Source organism: Anomaloglossus baeobatrachus, chromosome 1 (genome assembly GCF_048569485.1).
Source record: "Anomaloglossus baeobatrachus isolate aAnoBae1 chromosome 1, aAnoBae1.hap1, whole genome shotgun sequence".
Lineage (NCBI taxonomy): Eukaryota > Metazoa > Chordata > Amphibia > Anura > Aromobatidae > Anomaloglossus > Anomaloglossus baeobatrachus.
In genome coordinates, this window is record NC_134353.1 from 916,288,496 (window position 1) to 916,310,357 (window position 21,862).

Genomic DNA, 21,862 nt, shown 5'->3' on the forward strand with positions numbered 1-21,862 from the left:
ACAGTGTTTGGCTGTGCAAAATTCTCCTTGACTTTCCATGGTTCCTGCTGTCAGTATTCATTGTATTAGGCCCTGTGCGCACACTGCGTTTTTACCCGTGTTTTTTTTGCGTATTTGCTGCAGAAATGTCTTGAGTTGCACAGTGGCTCAGTGGTTAGCACTGCAGTCTTACAGCTCTGGGGTCCTGGGTTCGAATCCCACCAAGAACACCATCTGCAAGGAGTTTGTATGTTCTCCCCATGTTTGCGTGGGTTTCCTCGGGTTCTCCGGTTTCCTTCCACATTTCAAAAAACATAGAGATGGTGGATTTAGATTGGGAGCCCCAATTGGGACAGTGTTCCTGATGTATGTAAAGCGCTGCGGAATATGTTAGCGCTATATAAAAATAAAGATTTATTTTTATTTTTTTATTTAACCTTTCTGCAGACATTCCCCAGCAAAACCTATGGAAGAAAAAATTAGCTGTGCGCACACTGCGTTTTTTTCTCATGAAAATTCTTTCTGTAGATTTTCTGGAGAAAAAGAATGCGCATGTCACTTCTTTCCTGCAGCTAACTGCGTTATTCACTCCATTGACTGTAACGTAATCATGAAATAGCGCAGGGAATAATGCAGGTAGCAAATTATGTGCGTTTCATTGCGTTTTCCTGCGTTATTCCCGCGTTATTTCACGTTTTTTGGGACATAATGTTCATCACTGGCCTGCGTTTTGCAGGGAAGTGATGATATTATGATAAAAAGAGGAAGCTGAGCAGATAGTAAACACACACAGTTCACAGACACACACAGACACAGACATATATAATACACATAGAAATCAAACATACATATTAAAAATAAAAAACGAAAAAAAAAATGAGAGTTCCGGCATATTTTTACCGTCCAGCCAAGGTAAACACACAGTAGCGGCCCGGTATTCTCAGGCTGGGGAGGACGATGGCCATGGTTAATGCCCCCCCTCCCGCAGCCAAGAATATCAGCCCACAGCTGCCCCGAAAATGTCGCATCCATTATGACACAGTCCCAGCGTGTTACCTGCTCTTTCTGATTGCCGTGATGCGGTGGCAATCGGGGTAATAACGAATTAATGGCAGCTATACGCTGCCGCTAAGTCCTAGCTTAATCACGGCAGCGCCTATGAGACAGCTTTCAGGGTTAACCTGTAAGTAAAGTGAATAAACACAAACACAATGAAAAAATCCTTTATTTTAAATAAAACACAAAAAATCCCCCTCTTTCACTACTTTATTAACCCACCCAAACACACAGCTCCGACATAATCCACGCAGGTACCATGACGCTTGCATCCAGCCGCATCTGACACATACTCAATGCAGGCTCGTTTAGAGAGCGATGGTGCAGGGGTAACTACAGGTCATTTCTCATGGTCGGTGATGTGAACACATTACCGCTCGCGAGAACTGCAGTGTGTCCTCACAGGGACTCTATCGATTATCTATCCCTCCATCTATCTATCTATGTATCTATCTATCTATCTATCGGTCTATCTATCTCTCTGTCTATCTATTCATCTATCTATCAGTCCATCTATTCATTCATCCATCCATCTATCTATCTATCTAACTATCGATCTATTCATTATCTATCTATCTATCTAACTATCTATCTATCTATCTATCAAATATCTGTCTATTATCTATATTATTTATTGCTGTTAAAGCATTAAAAAGCGGAGGGTCCAACCTGCAAAAAATCGCACCAAAAACGCACCAAAACGCGTTTAAAATGCATGCGTTTTTCGGTGCGTTATTGTTGTGTTTTTTTAACTCAGGTGTGCTAATCTTTCACCCTCAAGAAATTTCAAGAGAAATTTCTTGAGAAAAATCCTTTTTGTAGTGCGCACATAGCCTTAGGTAGTTTTCTTTTGGATTTTCATCTCTCCCCCTTCTGGATCCAGCAGAGCTCACCTTTCACCCAGCTGCTGATCATCAGTACTCTCTTGGGGCTTAAACGCCCCTTCCTTCCTTGCTTGTTCAGATGTGTCACGGGTGACAGGCAGTCATATGGTTTCTGGCCATAGAAGGTCACAGCGTTTGGCTGCACAAAATGCTCCCTGATTTTTTATTGTTCCTGCTGTTAGTTTTCATTGTATTAGGTAGCTTTCCTTTTGTATTTATATCTCTTCCCCTTCTGGACCCAGCGGAGCTCGCCTTTCACCGACCTGCTGATCATCAGTATTCTCTTGATGCTTAAATACCTCTTCCTTCCTTGCACTGGTGCTGGTGATATTATTCAGATCATTCAAGCTCTGGTTGTCAAAAACACAGCATTTTTCCTGCCAAGGTGCCGAAATGGTGCAGAAATGTTTGCAACCAAATACTGTACGTATGCACATAGCTTTATACAGGACCCCTGTCTTGAGACAAATGTAGGTTTCATCGATATTCTATAAATGTTTGATACATTTTGTGTCCCATCGACAAGATTTGCCATAAACGTGCCCCCACTACTTCTTTACGGGAGCAGTCACACATTGCCTTTCCATTCTGTTTCTTTGTGCCAATTATAGTAAAATTGTGGCAAAATAGCACAGCATGGCTGCAATTTGGGAAAGAAAAAGAAGCAAAAAGCCCAATTTTATAGCAATCAAATGTGACTTGATTACATGTGAATTCCCCCTAACACCTTTGAGTAGTGCACAATCTGTATATATAAAGGCTGAGGATATTTTTGACATAAGTACTATGATGTTTAAGTATGTTAGTGGTCAAATGGAAAAAAATAATTCTGTGTATAGACTGATTAATAAATGCCAGGTGTCAAGGCTATAACATAGTACTTGTAACCTGGCATAATTACAGTAAGAAGAGATGAGCAAATATATTCATGTGGAATTTAATTGTACTCAAATATTTAAAAAAAAATGCTTTGCCAAAATGCAGATTTTTAGGGAAAAAAAAGGGCCATCGACCGTAGAGCGTGTATCCAGCTATAATAGTCCTTAAGATCCAGATGATGGATATTGCAACCATAACACATGTATCCAGCTTCAATCTCTATAGTCCATCCATGGGCACCGGACCTGGCCGCAACAACAGCGCCTCGCCCCTCCATGTCACAGCACCAAGTCAGTGACCAAACATGAGTCTTATTACTCTCCCTTTCCTGAGATCAGCCCCATGGATGGGCAGAAGTGCTCACACCCATTCCCATAAACATCTTGTGCATGTAGCTCAAAGTATGCAAAAGGTCCCAAAAGTCTAGTTTGAAAAGTTGTGTATTGGGGACGGCCCCTTGCAGAAAAGAACAAAGATGTACAATTACCCACTAGATGCAGGACAATTAATCCTACTGTAGGCCTTAAATTAGAGTCCATGGAAAAGGCTGGAGTTGACACTTTTACAGAGAGAATAATGGCTTAATGGAGGCCCCTGAGATACTTAGTCAAGAGCATCTTAAACTGAGAGCAAGCAAATCTCTTATCACACACAACAATAGCGACATAACCAGCATTCTGTAAGTCCATTGGTCCAATAGTCTTTTATCCATGGCCAGCTCCTCACAAATATACTTTCGAATTAATAAACAAAAATTGCCTAAGAGGAACATGATTATGTTCACTTAAGTCTAAAAGGCTTCTAATATTTTAAGTTTTTATATTTATAGAAGCACTCCCAGCCAAGTTTTTATCCTCGAGCAGATTGGGATCATTACTGTATACCATTAGGCACTATGCACTTAAATTGCTCATTTTGCTTTTCTACCCACTAAATTCTTCTCTTTTCTTTACTTTATGTCGAAACAGGAAGTCTCTTGTCCATGCATGAATCATTCTCCTCTTCATCTCCTGACTTAGTTTCCTCCCCCCCGCTATTGTCTTTTGCAGTGATGACTCATGCAGAAAAAATGACTTCATGTTTCTACACAGAGCTTAGAATGATTCAGCTAGTTTGTTTTTAATCACGTGACGGCATAGTCCTAATGGCAGGGTCTGTGTTTAGGTGTAACATATTATTACCTGTCCTGCAATTCCAAGCTGATTCCTTATGGTGAAAGTGGTGTCGGCTAATGACTGGGTGAGATTTAAACAAAATATTTTATATGTATTTGTGATTTTTGTATTGATGATTTTTGTACTTGCACTGTGAGTAACGCTTGTCACTACTTTATGGGGTCGCATGAATGGAAGGGTAGTCAGGAGAGCTGGGGTCTCATAACAGGAGGTCACATATAATCATAAGGGGTAAACAGAGATGTAGTCAGAGCTAGAGAATACAACTGACAAAGTCCTGGAGGAGCATGCTCAGTAAAGAAGCCTGAGCAATTACCTATAAGAAAGAACAGCTGAGTAACAAGCACTTCCCAGAACCAACCTGGACTCCAGTATAGTGACCAAGCTGCTAGTTCATCAAAGGCAAGGTGCTCTGCACAAGAAATAGACACATTATCAGATCTGTAAGCACCGCAGAGCATCTCCAGTTCTGTGAGATGCTCTGTACAGAGAATTGTGACAGTGTATAGGTGTATGTCCTTGCATATTTTAACTGATTATACATTGAAAGGTATATTTTATTCCCTTAATGCTACAAGACATAATATAGAAGGAATATTGGTTCCCCTGTATGGTATTATATTGGTGGAATTTGACTAAATATTATAATAGTTCTAATAGAAAAGAGAAGAATTAACTGGGTAGAAGAGCAAAGTGAGCAATTTTAAGTACACAATGCTTTATTATATGATGATGACAATATATTAAGAGGATAAAAACTTTGATAGAAGTGCTTCTTTAAGCAAACAATGCTAAAAAATAGAGATTATTTACATACAGTGGATTGAGCAGTGTTTATTGCACTCAAGTCGAGGGGTACAATACTGATATATTCTTACTTGTTCCAGAATTAGATTTCCAAGTAGATGAAACTCAAAAGTATTAATTATTCCTAATAAAATTCACAGGGATTTCAAATAAAATGCACGTTAAGTGAAATATTGTGTTAATTCAATTAAAGTGTATTAAGTGGTAGACTGGGTAGGATATTAAAATATTACAATAAAATGCTTTATGAGGAGAGAAGGGTCCAGAGCTGGAGTTGAGATGGTTTTTAATATTGTCTAATGTGGCCGCGGAGTGTTGAAATTTCAACAGTGATTTACTCTGGTGAAATCATGATTTATTTATTTAAACCTCATCATTTTCTGAGCTGTAAGATTGGCATGTCATGTAATGTATTTCCCTTTCTAATTGGGATGTAGACCAACACTTGCAGCGAACAGTAATGTTCCTCATGAAAGCAATATTCCTATTTTCACAGTACATAAAACCCATTGCCCGTATAAATATATTTTTGGAATCACTTTAATGAGAGTCACAGTGATCATTTCATTGGAGAACAGATCTGACGCACAGAAGGAAGTACCGGACGTTTGGCCGCTTTCCATTGCTAATCCTTGGCTACGACCTTATTTTTTTCATGATGTAAAGTTTTGAAAATGTATTGATTATTCTAAAAATATCAGTGATCAAAAATATTTATATATAAAAATATCTATTATAGACAGACCAATACGTGGATTATTATGAACCCAATTGATGGCGGAATTCCTGACTTAATATTTTAACCATCACCACCCGTCGATTTTCCGTTTCCGTTTTTTGCTCCCCTTTTCCTAAGAGCCGTAAATTTTTTAATTTTCTGTCAATATAGCCATATGAGGGCTTGTTTTTTGTTGGACAAGTTGTACTTTTGAATGACATCATTCATTGTGGCACATATTGTACTGGAAAACGGGAAATATATTGTAAGTACGGTGAAATTTCAAAAACAAAAGTGCATTTCCACAATTATTTTTTGGATTTTTTTATATACCTGGTTCACTATATGGTAAAATTAAGCTGGCAGTAGGATTCCTCATGTAAATACGAGTTCATAGAGACCAAACATGTATAATTTTATTTTTTAGTGGTGAAACAAAAATAACACAAATTTATCAGGATCTGGGGCTCAGCCATATTTTTTGTGCCTTGAGCTGCCGCTTTTAATTATACCATTTTTGAGTAGATATGATGTTTTGATCACCTGTTTATTACATTTTATTGCAATGTTGCAGCTACCAAAAAAAGTAAAGGGTGCTTTACACGCGGCGACATCGCTAACAATATATCGTCGGGGTCACGGTGTTTGTGACGCACATCCGGCACCGTTAGCGACATCGCAGCGTGTGACACGTACGAGCGACCTCCAATGATCCCAAAAGTGGTAAAAATCGTTGGTTTTGGAGAGGTCATTCTAAACCAAAATATCGTTGTTTGGGCACTAGCGATGTTGTTCCTCGTTCCTGCGGCATCACACATCGCTATGTGTGACACCGCAGGAACGACGAACATCTCCTTTCCTACGTCCACCGGCAATGCAGAAGGAAGGAGGTGGGCGGGATGTTACGTCCTGCTCATCTCCGCCCCTCCGCTTTTATTGGCCGGCCGCTTAGTGACGCTGCAGTGACGTCGCTATAACGCCAAACACACCTCCCCCGTGAGGGAGGGATTCTTCAGCGGTCACAGCGACGTCCCTGACAAGGTATGTGCATGTGACGCTGCCGTAGCGATAATCTTCGTTACGACAGTGATCACTACATATTGCACACATGACGGGGGCAGGTGCTATTACGCACGACATCGCTAGCAATCGCTAGTGTGTAAAGCACCCTTAAGTCTAGCATTTTGTATTTTTTCTCTCGTTACGACCTTTACCAATCAGATTAATTTATTTTCATATTTTTATAGATTGGGCAATTCTGAATGTAGTGATGCCAAATATGTGTATTTTTTTCTTTTTTATTGTTTTATTTTCAAAGGGGCAAAAGGGAGGTGATTTCAAATTTTATGTTTTTTTTTCATATTTATAAAAACTTTTTTTCACTTTGTATTGATTTTACTAGTCTACTTTAGGGAATTTGAAACTGACACTGCCCGATGCTAATGCTTATTTCCTGTGAATGCTGGTGCTCTGCCGGAAATCATAGGAAGTGAGCCATGACCGTGAAAGTGGTCATCAGTAGAGATAAGCAAAACCGATTTTCTGTTTTCGAACCAAACAAGAACTTAAAAAAACAGAGTTTGGGATCGGAGTTCGAAAGCTTTATGTGCAAACATAACCTGCACGAGCAATGCTATGCTCAGTTACGATCGGTGCTCAGCCCTGTGCGAACCACTTAGAGTGTTTGAACAGCGTATACTGATTGTATAAACAGCATGATTAGATGTAGTGTGTAACAAAAAAAAAAATTGAACACCTGCTGTAATCACAAACTGTTTGAATTTGTAGAGACCTGAAAATTTCAAGAAATTCGACTCTTAGGGGTACTTTGCACGTTGCGAAATCGCTACTGCGATATCGTCAGGGTCAAATCGAAAGTGACGCACATCCGGCGCTGGTAACGACGTCGCAACGTGTAAAGCCTAAATGCGCCGATAAACGATTGCAAAAGCGTCGAAAATCAGTGATCTGTGTAGCGTCAGTCATTTTCATAATGTCGCACCAATAGGAGATATGATGTTCCTCGTTCCTGCGGCAGCACACATCGCTGTGTGTGAAGCTGCAGGAGCGAGGAACATCTCCTTACCTGCGTCCTTCTATGCGGAAGGAAGGAGATGGGCGGGGTATCCACGTCCCGCTCATCTCCACCCCTCCGCTTCTATTGGCCGCCTGCCGCGTGACGTCGCTGTGCTTCCTAAGGGGGCGGGTCGCCGGCCAGAGCGACGTCGCAGGGCAGGTAAGTGCATGTGAAGCTGCCGTAGCGATAATGTTCGCTACGGCAGTTATCACAAGATATCGCATGTGCGACGAGGGGGGGGACTATCGCTCTCGGCATCGCTAGCCGATGCTAGCGATGTCGCAACATGCAAAGTACCCCTAATTCTCCACTGATCAATACGATCATTTCTTTAATTGGATAATAACAACTTCAATGCTTAGTAAGGAGAAATAATTACATTAATCAACTATTAGTAATACCTGAGCTAAATAATGATACATTTATTTGTAAATTTAAAATTTTAAATCTTGCAATACATTCAAGGTCTTCTGCTCACATACAGCATGTCTTCAGAATTGACTTTTTAAGACCTGTGATGGAATTCTCAATAGCGTCTGATTTTAAATTTTCTAGAAGTCTAAGCTAAAAGAGGCTATCCACTATTTTTACAATGATGGCCTATCTTTAGCATAGGTTATCAATGTGTGATCAGCTGGAGCCTGACACCCTGCACTCCCGCATATCAGCAGTTCTTGGTACCGGCGACAGGCAGCTGGAAATACTCAGTTTTTGATCTACCCCGTCAACTAATAGCGGCCGCAGCTGTGTACTGCCCATTTGCCTCCTATTGATCTGAATAGGAGGCGGATGTGCAGTACCCGGCCACAGCCGCTATTAGTTGACGGGGCAGGTCAAGAACTAAGCATTTCCGGACAACTGTCCGAGGACAGCTGATGGGCGGCGTTGCCGGCTGTTGGACCCTGGCCGATCAGACATTGATAACCTATCCTTTGGATAGGCCATCAAAAGTAGTGGACAAACGCTTTAAACACCCACTTATGATAGACATGTTTCTATATGGTCCTTACCTGTATGTGTAATGGTCAGTGCGACACAGTTGCAGTGCCTTTGAGTCAGTGTGGACTCCAGTTACATCCAAGTGGTTGGACTCTTTGCTTGTCTTATGTCAGTAGTACTTATTTATAGGAAAAAAAATCTTACTAAAAGGCGGAATGAATAAAAAATAGTTTAATGCTGACACCATGTCAGGGTTTGGACCACTCTCAATAACGACTGATAACTGCTGACTTGCATCTATCCAGTATATTTCCTTTTGATCTTGTAAGCGTTCTTAAAGCAGTTCAAGGTATATAAGAAAGAAGAGATTGCACTGTTTCTATCCATATCTCCCATCATCGATTTATCACCCAGTGGGGCACTTTACTAAGAGTCACACTCTCTGCAGTTTAAGCAGGTTAATCGAGTTTAACCTGCCACTGCCGCACCTGGTGAGAGTAGAGAAATTAGGCAATCCGTCATGGCTGTACAAGCAAAAATCCAATACTGTATCCCATCCTCGAAATCTACTAATAGAACGTTACTCTTATGTGGTCGCCTGGTGGTGTTAATGATGGGTCTTCATTAAATATAATTACGACAAACCATTTCTGGACTCTCCTATGAACGTCTATTATGTTCTTCGGGGTGATATCACATTTTTGGTTTTGTAAGATATATTTAAACACTGAATTCAACGTTCTTCCTTGTGAAATAAGCAAAAAGTAGCCTTGAATAGAGTTGCTGTAGTTAATGGTATGATTATTCAATAGTCTGTGTTGTTCACTGCAAATTCCCAAGGAAGTTTCACCAAATTTTTCATGTTGAGCTGGATATCTGATGTAATGGTGGATGAAGAGTGGAATAAAGCTTTCCTTCTGTCTTAGCACTGTCAGCTCTGTATATACCCCCTCCCCACTGATTGTCCAGAGACAGTTACGATATCCCATAAGGCCAACCTTGGCCATGACCTAGGGCGGAGCAGTTGGGGGGGTGGGCCTATATATAGAAGAAATAGCAACCAAATATTTCTATAAGGTCAGGGACAAAGGCCTTGTCCCTCTGAACTATGCACCAATAAGAGCCACAGGGGTGTTTATATAAATGTGAATCGTCCCCGCTTATCCGTGATAGCTAAGACCTATGACATCATTAAGTGATGAGACAAGATGGTTTCTCTAAAGGGTGATTTACACGCTGCGACATTGCTACCGATATATTGTCGGGGTCACGTCGTTAGTGAGGCACATCCGGCGCACACGTTGCTTCTTTTTTTCCTTTCAGTTTTAGGTGCAGAAAAAAGAAGCATGTCAATTGTTGGTGTGTTGTTTTCTGCGTTTTTTAGCCCTTCCAGCCATTGATTTCTGTTCAAGAATGCATGTCAAAAATATGCACCAAAAAATTATTTGATCAGCAGACATGTTCAACTAACAGATAAGGGTGGATCTCTGATCCACCCATGCCTGTTAACTCCTTAGATTGAGCTTACAATTTCTGACAGCGAGACCTAAAGCATTCTGGCCGAGATCGCACTTTTCACTGCCACCATTGCGATAATGAAGCGCCAATGGGTTGCCACTGCAGCATAGAGTCACTTGATGACCCCTATAGATACCATGACGTGTTTTCTGTGAGTGCTAGCACAGTAACACAGTATTTCTCCTTATCAGAGTGATGATAAAGCATCTAAAGAATCCTTCTGGTCAGGAGAAGCAATCGGACAGAGTATCCATAAAGTCACGTTAGGGGAACTAGTAAAATCAATAAAAAATGTAAAAAATAGTTTTTAAAAAATATGACCTCCCTAAATGTTCAAATCACCCCTCTTTTGCCCCATTTGAAATAAAACAATAATAATAATAATAATAATAATAATAATAATAAAAAAAAAAAATACACATATTTGGTATCACCACATTCTGAAATGCCCGATCTATCAAAAAATAAAATCTATTTATCTGATAAGAACACGACATAGCGAGAAAACAATTCCTAACTCCAGAATTAGATTTTTTTTATCACCGCATTATTGCATTAAAATGCAATAACAGGTGTTCAAACCAAGGCATCCACATATGATATGGACATAATTATATGAAGATATCCAAAAAATACAGGATAAAATGTTATAAGTAAAAATGTCAGCTCAAGACTTGAAAAATAAGCCATCACTAGATCCTGAATAATGAGAGCACTGCGGCTCTCAAAAAATGGCGGCAAAAGCGCAATTATTTTTTTTTTTACAAACTTCTGATTTTTTTTTGACCACTTACATAAATGTACAACTATACATATTTGTTATCTACAAACTCGTACCAACCTGAGGAATCATAACGCTAGCTCAGTTTTTGAAAATAATGGACACAGTAAATAATAAAAAAAAAAAAAATCGTGCAATTACACATTTTTTTTGCAATTTCACTGCACTTGAAATATTTTTCCCATATGGTGTCATTCAAAAGTACAACTCATCTCACAAAAAATAAGCCCTCATATAGCTTGTTTGACAAAAATTAAAAAAGTTATAGCTCTTGGAAGAAGGGGAGGAAAAAACAAAAAAAAATGAAAAATCGCTGGGTGTTGAATGGGTTAAGTCTTGGAAAATATTGCCATCTTTTGCATTTGTTTTTTGTTTCTGGTTGAGTTCTGAATTACAATAGGCTTTTAGGGTTGTTGTTAGTTTATTTTTTATAACTGCGATGTCCATTACAATTTTACTTTTCTGGATGTTACAAATTCCTGCCCATTAAAACGACTTTACAAGAGTTTTAGTCAATGTTAATATTTTAATGGTTTTCCAAAGTTACAAGTCCATATAACACAAGGAATAGTTTAAGGGAAGTCTTGTAATGCTTCTCTGCTGGCAATATACTTTAATTACAGATTTGATGTATCTCCCTGTATACACCATTAAGCAACAATATTTATACCAGTGAAACATAATGAAATAATCTCCATCAGGGTGCCTGGTGGAACTGTGTGGAATCTCCCGATATTGTGGAAGGAAGACAATTACTCTTTATTTATACACTTATTTAAGAGATTCGCGGCTCGTGGCTGAGTACTTGCTTGGGTTCTATCTTTTTATATTGTGTTAATAACATTTTTATAATGTTTCATTCAGGGAGAAGGCTCTGGAAGTTATCTTATTTTTTCCTTTAATTATTTCAGATATTGATATTTTTTTTTTAGTGTGGCACTTTAATTTGCTGTATATAATATAGTCTCGGGTAAATTAAGTCTTAATACTGTACAAATAATTTTCTGGTAAAGAATAACAAAGTTTCAGTGTCTTAAACCATCCCATAAAGGATGTCAATATATTTCCTATGATGGTGTGACGCCAGAGCGTACTATCGCTCAACATGCAGCGCAATATACGGGTAACAATGGTAGTGATATAAAGGGAAGGTCCTGGAGATTGGGAGGAAACGCCTCCTACATCTCATCTGAGTCTGTACCCTATGCTCCCTATTTTCCTTATTGTCCCTATGGGTCCTTCCCTCCGTTACCATCATGTGATAAACTAACCCTGGCTAGTGAGATGGCTAGTGAGAGCACTAGTCTCCCCATTGCAAGGAATACCACACAAGGTAAGGAAGCCAGACAGATGGGAAATAGTCACAACAAGGATGCAGCTAAACACAACAGCTTCAACAGTCACAACTCCTCAGCTTCTTCCAGAGACAGGCTCTGTCCTCTATAGTCATGAGCTCTATCTAGCTTAATCCCCACCAGTGATTGGCAGCTTTCTGCCCATGCACACTGTACACAGAAAACTGTCTATCAGTTGTGTGGGCAGTGTTATTCATCTCAGTATTCAGAAAACTGCTAGGACTACAGGTGATAAAACAGTGATTTTATTAAAGCTGCAGCAAATAGCTCAGTAAGTGACACACCATTGAAATCAGGGATCTATGCTCTTCAATAAGGTAGCAAAAAAAAACCAAAAAAAACCATGACATATTTCCTTTAAAAAAATCAAATTAATAAAAATAATTTGACTTTAACAGTACACTGTAATGAGCATGTCCCTGACATGTGCAGAGGTTATTTTGCAGACACAGGGAGAAAAGAGGAGAATCTGAGCTGTCATCATTCTCTTTGATTCTTTGTAATTCTGTCTCAAGCTTTACAACAAATTATGACGTTTCCTTGTAAGCCCACCCCTGAGGACCGATAACCCTGCCCATAGGGTTCCTTACACATATATACATATATATGAATATATGAAAAGTGATAGAACCTTTCAGCTTATACTGAAACCTGTATTTATCAATAAAGAAAAGAAACCAAAATATGCCAAAAACCATGATTTACATAATTTAGTTGATGATTTTATTAATGCCATTTTTTTTTTTTATTTTCAGGCTGCGCCTTTCTTACATACTGTGAAAGAGAATCTGCCCTGAAAGCCCAGAGCGCTCTACATGAACAGAAGACCTTGCCCGGGGTAAGTCAGTCTTCACTTTTACAGTGTTTTTTCTTGATTTTGATTTGCTGTTGTCAATCCGGTCTCTGATACAGGTACGAAGCAATTGAATTAGGCTACGTTGACATGACTCGTAATAATCTGTTAGAACAGATCCGGTAGAATCCATTGATAAAAGATGTGTGCAGACACAATTTTAGTGTCCGGCATAAATAAAATTAGTTCAACTGGATCCAATTTTTTAACATTGAAGCCTATGGAAAAAAGATCTATTATCCATCATTTCAAAAGGATCCTTTTTTTGCTTACTGGATCAGTTTCAAATGGAAGAAAACTGATGGCTAAATAATGGATCCATGGTCCATAGGCTTTAATGTTAAAAATTTGGACCCACTTTAAATTAGTTTTTCTCCACCAAACTTCTTTGTCAACGGATCCATTCTAACAAATGACCATAGCCTTGGCTTTTTGGAACATATACTCAATACCACATTTGGAAATTTTTGACTTCTAGTCATTGGTTTGGCCGTCTTGACAAGGCTTTCTTCTAGGTGTCCTCCATTGTTTTTTCACCAAAACCTTGACTTGGCTTGACTGAAATTAACCACTGTCCCTTGGACAAATCCGGAATTCCTGAGAGTGATAATAATTGGACTTATTGGTTAAGTCTAAAAGCAAAAATCAAATAAGGTATACAGTTGAGTTAGTTTGAATGATTAGACAAAAATGTGAAAATAGAAGAGATACGATAAAGTCAAGTCACTCACGGCATGAGTTAGGAAATAGCGTAATCTTGGAAGATTCAAAGTCAAGACTATAAAGGACTCCATTATTCTAAATGTTATTTTCTAGGATATATTATAGTAAATATCAATCACAAAGAGGACCTTCTTCTTCAGTGAGCACATATGTCTCTGAAAGCCCACTGATCAACTACATGCAAATATTACATTAACAATGTACCTATGCTTCTATATAATAATATACTGGGTATTTGTAAAATGAATGATGAGACCCTTCCTTTGTCTGTACATAGTGAAACAAGTGTATTGTGCCAACTACTGATTATGTTGGGGGGAAAATGACATTCTATTATAAAGGGGCCCACCGGATAACCGGAGAATCCTCCGGTGGGCCCCTTTATAATCCAGTCCAAGCCTGGTTCTATAGAGGGAATATGAGCTCTTTATTCTTTAGATCTTCTCATTATCATTGAACATATTTTTCTTAAAAATTGCTGAACTGGTATGACTGCTTGTTAAAATCCTTTGTAACCGTCATTGTATCATATATATTGTATATATTACTTTGTTGAAGTAGTCAAAACTTTTTCATGGATTTTGCTTCAAATCTATTAAGTCAGTCTTTATAGCTGACAACATCTTTTAATTAATCAATCATATGTGACATGTTAAAGAATTATTGTATTTTTTAACTTTTTTTCCATATATTCTCCAAAAATTGAGGACATTTCCACCTGAAACCATTTTTTTGTTGACTCACATGTGGACCGGTGACACACATGATATATGATCGTCGATTATTTTTGTGACCTACATTCTGCTAAATTTCCATGAATCTCTGAAGCTTGTGGATTATTTTACAAAACATGACTGGCACAGCGCTGAATATATGTGCACTCTGAGCAATGTGAATATACCAACGTTTCTTTGACCAAGCTCTCCATGGGGCATTGAATTACCAAGGGAATCAATTAGACAGAGACATCATCCAACTCATCCAAACATTTGCTGCGGTCGGTGTGACCTAGTTGTCATATCATATCTCTGTACAGTTGTATATCACTTTTCCAAAGTGCTCTGGATCCATATCAGTGAGTGTATCTAGGTATTGGGGACATTCAACACCACCAAGATCCCAAAACATCTCTCGACAACTATATGAATTTTGGTATTTGGTATAAAACCTTGTTCAACTCATCCATCATAGCTAAATATATAGTTGTACTTATGTCTACGGATACCATCTATTGATCCCAAGGGATTAGTTTTTTTGTACAGTCTCTTACAAAACAATGGAGATTATGATTTTAAGAACGAGGTGGCGAATGTAGGGGGATTTTTTCGACATAAAATGAAAAATCAGTACCCCTTAAATGCTGACTCTTTCGTTACTTGAATTTGTGTTCTTTTACTTAATTTTGGCTACAATACTCAAGCATCAGGAAATAGATGATTCGAGGCATCATGTAAGTAAGTAATATATAGTGTATACAGCAAAATAATACGTATATCAAGGGAGCACTTCAGAAAAACTGTTACACTGTGATATGCCTGAGTAAGGTTCTGCAGGGGCGGGACTTCTAATTGTCTTAATTTCTGAGTCAACAACCGCCCCCAAGGAACCTTTAACAAGTTTGAACCAGTTTTTCAGTTGTTTCTTGAGTATCTCTTTTACAAACATACATAGTTTTATTTTTTCATTAGTTTTTTGGGTTAATTTCATTCTATTTAATGCAATCAACTCAAAGAATGAACCACAGGTGTAAAATTAGATATGGGCTATATGGTTTTGCTCCCCATAAAGCAAATAAAACCATGGTTCTCTTAATTTTTTATGAAACACAAAAAGATACAGCAGCACTCCGTAAGCGCCAAGACATATGCAAACATAGAATATATGAAATTTATACATACTTAGAAAAATGAAGATTCTTTGAGCAAAAATTGGCCAATTCTTTTATACCCATCAACCGCCATCAGCCACAGGGTGGTTTTTAATTAGTGGTAGATCCAATCTGCCCATATACAATATTGTAGACTTGTAGTCTAGGAGAGACATGACACTACTATAGGGTCACATCAAAGAAAGGTCACCTTGCAGTGGTGATGGGCATACAAGAAAGGGACCTTCATTTTTCCAAGTATATTTTATATACAATATTGCAGTTTACACTTCATATGTGCTGTGTTTACATATGTCTTAGCATTTACAAAGTGATTCTGTATCTCTTTGTTTGTGTTTCATGAAGTTTTAGCAGTTAGCACCTATTCACACTTATATTTGGAGATGCAGATTTTTGTTCTTGAAGTTTTATACTCAATACTCGTAACTAGTCATGAGCGAGCACTACCATGCTCGGGTGTTTGGTACTCGTAATGAGTAGCTGGGTGCTCGGATGGGTGCGACTTGTGTACTAGAGTATAATGGAAGTCAATGGGGAACTCTTCCGGAAAAATGCTTGAGTTTCACATTGACTTCCATTATACTTGGGTACTTGAGTGGTTACTAGTACCAAGCATGGTAGTGCTTGATCATCACTAATTACGAGAACCGAGCACTCGAGCATGGTAGTGCTCATTCATCACTAGTTACGAGTACTGAACACGCAAGTATGGTAGTGCCCGCTCATCACTAGTTACGAGTACTGAGCATCTGAGCATGGTAGTGCTCACTCATCACTAGTTATGAGTACTGAGCACCTGAGCATGGTAGTGCTTACTCATCACTAGTTACGAGTACCGAGCATCTGAGCATGGTAGTGCTCACTCATCACTAGTTACGAGTACCAAGCATCTGAGCATGCTAGTGCTCACTCATCACTAGTTACGAGTACTGAGCACCTGAGCATGGTAGTGCTCACTCACCACTAGTTACGAGTACCGAGCATCTGAGCATGGTAGTGCTCACTCATCACTAGTTACGAGTACTGAACACCCGAGCATGGCAGTGCTCGCTCATCACTAATTACGAGTACCGAGCACCCGAGTATGGTAGTGCCCACTCATCACCAGTTATGAGTACCGAGAACCGGAACATGGTAGTGCCTGCTCATCACGTTAGTGCTCACTTATCACTAGTCAACAATAGTGATGAGCGAGTACTAAAAAGCTCGGGTGCTCGAGGCTCGGGCCGAGCATCCCAAGATACTCGTGTACTCGGCCCGAGCACCGAGCCCAATGTTATCCTATGGGAGACCCGAGTATTTTTGTGAAATGACCCCCCGGCAGCATGTAGAAACACTAAAAATGTCACAAAAGTCTCAGAAGAGTGCTCAAATGACATGGCATCAGCATGGGGAAGACCCCTTGAAGCATTTATCACTCAAAAGTCACAGCTGTGAACAATTTTGTCCAAGTTTTACGCCATTTTTACGGACTCACCAGAAAACCTTCCAAAATGACACCAAAATGAATTTTCATGGCGGAAATGTTAAGGGCACATACCCAATAGTGAGATAGAGCTGGTGTATGTTACTTTTTGAGATTATTACATGAAAGATTTTACATGAAAACCTTGTGTGGCACTCCGATGTCCAAAACGCACTTTTTGTGCTTTTTACTAGCGATGTCGGTCATTTTTTTTTTTTTATTCTATCTCCCTCAGTCCGTCGGTCTGTCTCTCTCTGTCTTGTCTGTCCCCCTCTCACAGTCTGTCGGTCAGTTCCCCCCCCTCTCTCTTACTTACCGTTCCCCGATCACTGCCGCGGCGCTGCACAGCTGTTCAAACTCCGGTGGCTTTTCCTCTTTTGAAAAAGCCGGCCGCTCATTAATCAATCTCCTATTCCCTGCTTTCCTGCTTTTCGGCGCCTATGATTGGTTGCAGTGAGACACGCTCCCACACTGAGTGACAGCTGTCTCACTGCACCCAATCACAGCAGCCGGTGTGTGTATACTGTGCAGTGAAATAAATAATTAAATAATTAAAAAAAACGGCGTGCGGTCCCCCCAATTTTAATACCAGCCAGATAAAGCCATACGGCTGAAGGTTGGTATTCTCAGGATGGGGAGCTCCACGTTATGGGGAGCCCCCCACCCTAACAATATCAGTCAGCAGCCGCCCAGAATTGCCGCATACATTAGATGCGACAGTTCTGGGGCTGTACCCGGCTCTTCCCGATTTACCCTGGTGCGTTGGCAAATCGGGGTAATAAGGAGTTAATGGCAGCCCATAGCTGCCACTAAATCCTAGATTAATCATGTCAGGCGTCTCCCCGAGATTCCTTCCATGATTAATCTGTAAATTACAGTTAAAAAACACACACACACGAAAAATCCTTTATTAGAAATAAAAAACACTAACAAAGTCCCTCATTACCAATTTATTAACCCCGACAAACCCTCCATGTCCTGCGTACTCCACAGTCCTCCAGCGTCGCGTCCAGCTCTGCTGCATGGAAGTGACAGGAGCTGCAGAATACACCGCCGCTCCGGTCACCTCCACGCAGCTAATGAGATGAGTATAGCGATCAGCTGAGCTGTCACTGAGGTTACCTGGATCCAGCGGTGGATGCAGCGGTGGCCGCGGGTAACCTCAGTGACAGCTCAGCTGATCGCGCTACTCACCGCCGCTCCAGTCAGCTCCATGCACCAACTGAGGTGAGTATAGCGATCAGCTGCTGTCACTGAGGTTAATCGGGGCAACCGCTGGATCCAGCGGTGGCCGGGAGTTACCTGACTGACAGCAGCTGATCGCGCTATTCCCTTCATTAGCTGCGTGGAGGTGACCGGAGCGGCGGTGTCTTCTGCAGCTCCTGTCACTTCCATGCAGCAGAGCTGGACGCTACGCCGGAGTCCGTGGAGTACGCCGGACATGGAGGGTTTGTCGGGGTTAATAAATTGGTAATGAGGGACTTTGTTAGTGTTTTTTATTTCTAATAAAGGATTTTTCGGGTGTGTGTGTTTTTTAACTGTAATTTACAGATTAATCATGGAAGGAATCTCGGGGAGACGCCTGACATGATTAATCTAGGATTTAGTGGCAGCTATGGGCTGCCATTAACTCCTTATTACCCCGATTTGCCAACGCACTAGGGTAAATCGGGAAGAGCCGGGTACAGCCCCAGAACTGTCGCATATAATGTATGCGGCAATTCTGGGCAGCTGCTGACTGATATTGTTAGGGTGGGGGGCTCCCCATAACGTGGAGCTCCCCATCCTGAGAATACCAGCCTTCAGCTGTATGGCTTTATCTGGCTGGTATTAAAATTGGGGGGGACCGCACGCCGGTTTTTTTAATTATTTATTTATTTATTTTACTGCACAGTATAGACCCGCCCACCGGCTGCTGTGATTGGGTGCAGTGTGACACCTGTCACTCAGCGTGGGGGCGTGTCTCACTGCAACCAATCATAGGCACCTGTGGGCGTGGAAAGCAGGGAATATGAGATGGCTGTGTACAGAGCACAGCGCGCCGGCCGGTATAAAGGCTCGGTGACGCTGTGCAGGCCGGCCAATCACTGCAATTCCACAACTAACAGGGCTGTGGCATTGCAGTGGTCTGCCAGCCAATCCCTGCATGAGGGCTGGCTCTCAAAAGAGCGCCAACATGCAGAAATGAAGACCACGAGTAAAGCACGAGTATTGCAAAATTACTCGGTACCCGCCGAGTAGCCCGAGTACAGTGATACTCGTGCAAGTACCGAGTAGTAACAAGCATACTCGCTCATCACTAGTCAACAACTTTTGACTTGAAATGTAGCGGACCCGATCCAGATATTACCCGATTAGAGATAATTTGGTAGACTAGCCAAAGGTAAAATAATATAATATGATGATAATATGTGCCAGACGCTAATCTTTGCTACATCTGACACAATAATCTCAGCTCTGCGGTATCTGATCTGCCAATATTAATAATAAATTAATAAATTACCTAGTTGGATGCCACCGCCCTTCTTGCCTACTCATTCTCCCAGTCATAATTTAGTGTAATGATTTAATTCAGCAAAGCCGTAAATCACACAAGATTGCCAAGCATAAAAAAAAATAAATCTTCCCTTCCCATCCCCCAGACACGTCTTCTTTGAAATTTTCGGATCGTAGAGTTACTTAGATGAATAGTATTTAATTGCGTGCACCTGTAGGAATTCAGGAGAATCCTCAGAGAGAGAAAAATAACATTAGTAATAATAAGAAATTCTATTTCAAATCAGCGTGGCAGACCCAGTTTCATTTCTCGGGACTCACATCTTGTGTAGAAGGTGGAACATTAAGGGAAAGGTTTGATGTAGAAGCGATCACAATTATTCACACAAGGTGGTTTTGAAGAGCGCACAACGTAAGAGCCGATGGTTATAAATAAAACCATTACAGGAAAATAGGCTTACCTCACCTGCCTCCGCTGCTTGGAAACTGTACACAAAAGGAAAAAAAAAGAAGATATTTCCTTGTCAGCAGAGTGCTCCGGCGACTCGCCCTCCCGCAGATTATACACTTTCTGATAGGATTAGCTAAAGCACATGGTTAAATATTTAAAGCCTGTTTCATTATGAGTCAATTTGTGATACAATGAAAACAATGCTTAAAATACATTTAAAGGGAATCTGTCACCAGGATTTTGCTACCCCATCTGAAAGCAGCATAATGTAGAGACAGAGACCCGGATTCCAGCAATGTGTCACTTATTGAGCTGCTTGCTGCAATTGTACTGCAATCACAGCTTTAGCTGTTGCATATCTAGCGGTGCCTTAAATGCTGAACTCTGTATAACCCCACCCAAACAACTGATTTCTGTGGTGGGGATGGTCTTATTCAAGAAATATGAATATAAAACACTTTCCAGCAGCAGTTTTGTAAGGCTTACCTAATGAGGTGGATTCTTCAAGTCCAAGATTTGGGTGGACACGCAGGTCACGAGAGTCAGTGCAGCAGGCAGGTGAGCATGGAAGCAGGTAGCAGAGGAACTGGAGAATGTAGGCAGGCAGGACACCAAGAAGCAGGTGACAGAGGTATTGGAGGCCGCAGGCAGACAGGAAACAAGAAGCAGAGGAACTAGAATCTGCAGGCAGATAGACCATAAAGCAGGTAGCAGAGGTATTGGAAGCCACAGGTAGACAGATCAGGAAACAGGAAGCACAGAAACTGGAAGCTGTAGGCAGATAGACTGGAAAGCAGGTAGCTGAGGTACTGGAGGCCACAGGTAGGCAGGAAGTCAAGAAACAGAAAGCATAGGAACTGAAAGCTGGAGGCCATAAGCAGACAGGAGACCAGGAAACAGGAAGCAGAGAAACTGGAAGCTGGAGGCAGATAGACCAGAAAGCAGGTAGCTGAGGTACTGGAGGCCACAGGTAGACAGGAGATCTGGAAACAGAAAGCATAGGAACTGAAAGCTGCAGGGAGACCAGAAAGCAGATAGATGAGGAAATGGAGGCCATAAGCAGATAGGAGACCAGGAAACAGGAAGCAGAGAAACTGGAAGCTGGAGGCAGATAAACTGGAAAGCAGGTAGCTGAGGTACTGGAGGCCACAGGCAGATAAGAGATCAGGAAACTAAAAGTAGAGGAACTGGAATCTGTAGGCAGATAGACTGGAAAGCAGGTAGCAGAGGTACTTGAAGCCACAAGTAGACAGGAGATTAGGAAGCAGAGGAACCGGAAGCTGCAGGCAGATATATCAGAAAGCAGGTAGCAGAGGTACTCACTGGTAGACAGGAGATCAGGAAACAGGAAGCAGAGGAATTGGAAGCTGCAGGCAGATAGACCGGAAATTAAGTAAAAGAGGTACTGGAAGCTATAGGTAAATAGGAGATCAGGAAACAGGAAGAAGAGGAACTGGAATCTGCAGGCAGATAAGAATGGAAACCAGGTAGCAGAGGTAATGGAAGCCACACATAGACAGGAGATCAGGAAATAGGAAGCAGAGGAACTGGAAGCTGCAGACCATAAAGCAGTTAGTAGAGATACTGGAGGCCACTGGAGGACAGGAAAAATGTAGAAAAGATAATGCAGGCTGCAGATAGAGAGGACTCAAGAACAAAAAAGTCGAAATATCAAGATACAGGTGTGTGCTCTGGTGAGCATTTTATAGACCCAGGCAGATGCTCATATTAGACCACACCTGGCCACCTGCAAAACCCTGACATGAAGCACAATAAAGTTTAATGGACAGGGGTGAGGGAAACAAAGCCTGGGACAGA

General features: G+C 40.8%; 1 protein-coding gene across 16 annotated transcripts in view; it reads left to right on the top strand.

Annotated features, from left to right (window-relative positions):
* Positions 1–21,862, top strand: part of CELF4 (CUGBP Elav-like family member 4) — a 1,553,364-nt gene that overhangs the window by 290,222 nt on the left and 1,241,280 nt on the right. For all 16 annotated transcript variants that reach the window (XM_075327636.1, XM_075327668.1, XM_075327591.1 and 13 more), the window contains exon 2: positions 12,924–13,006. In XM_075327636.1, the coding sequence (XP_075183751.1) occupies positions 12,924–13,006 (83 nt within the window). The remainder of the gene's footprint in view (positions 1–12,923; positions 13,007–21,862) is intronic.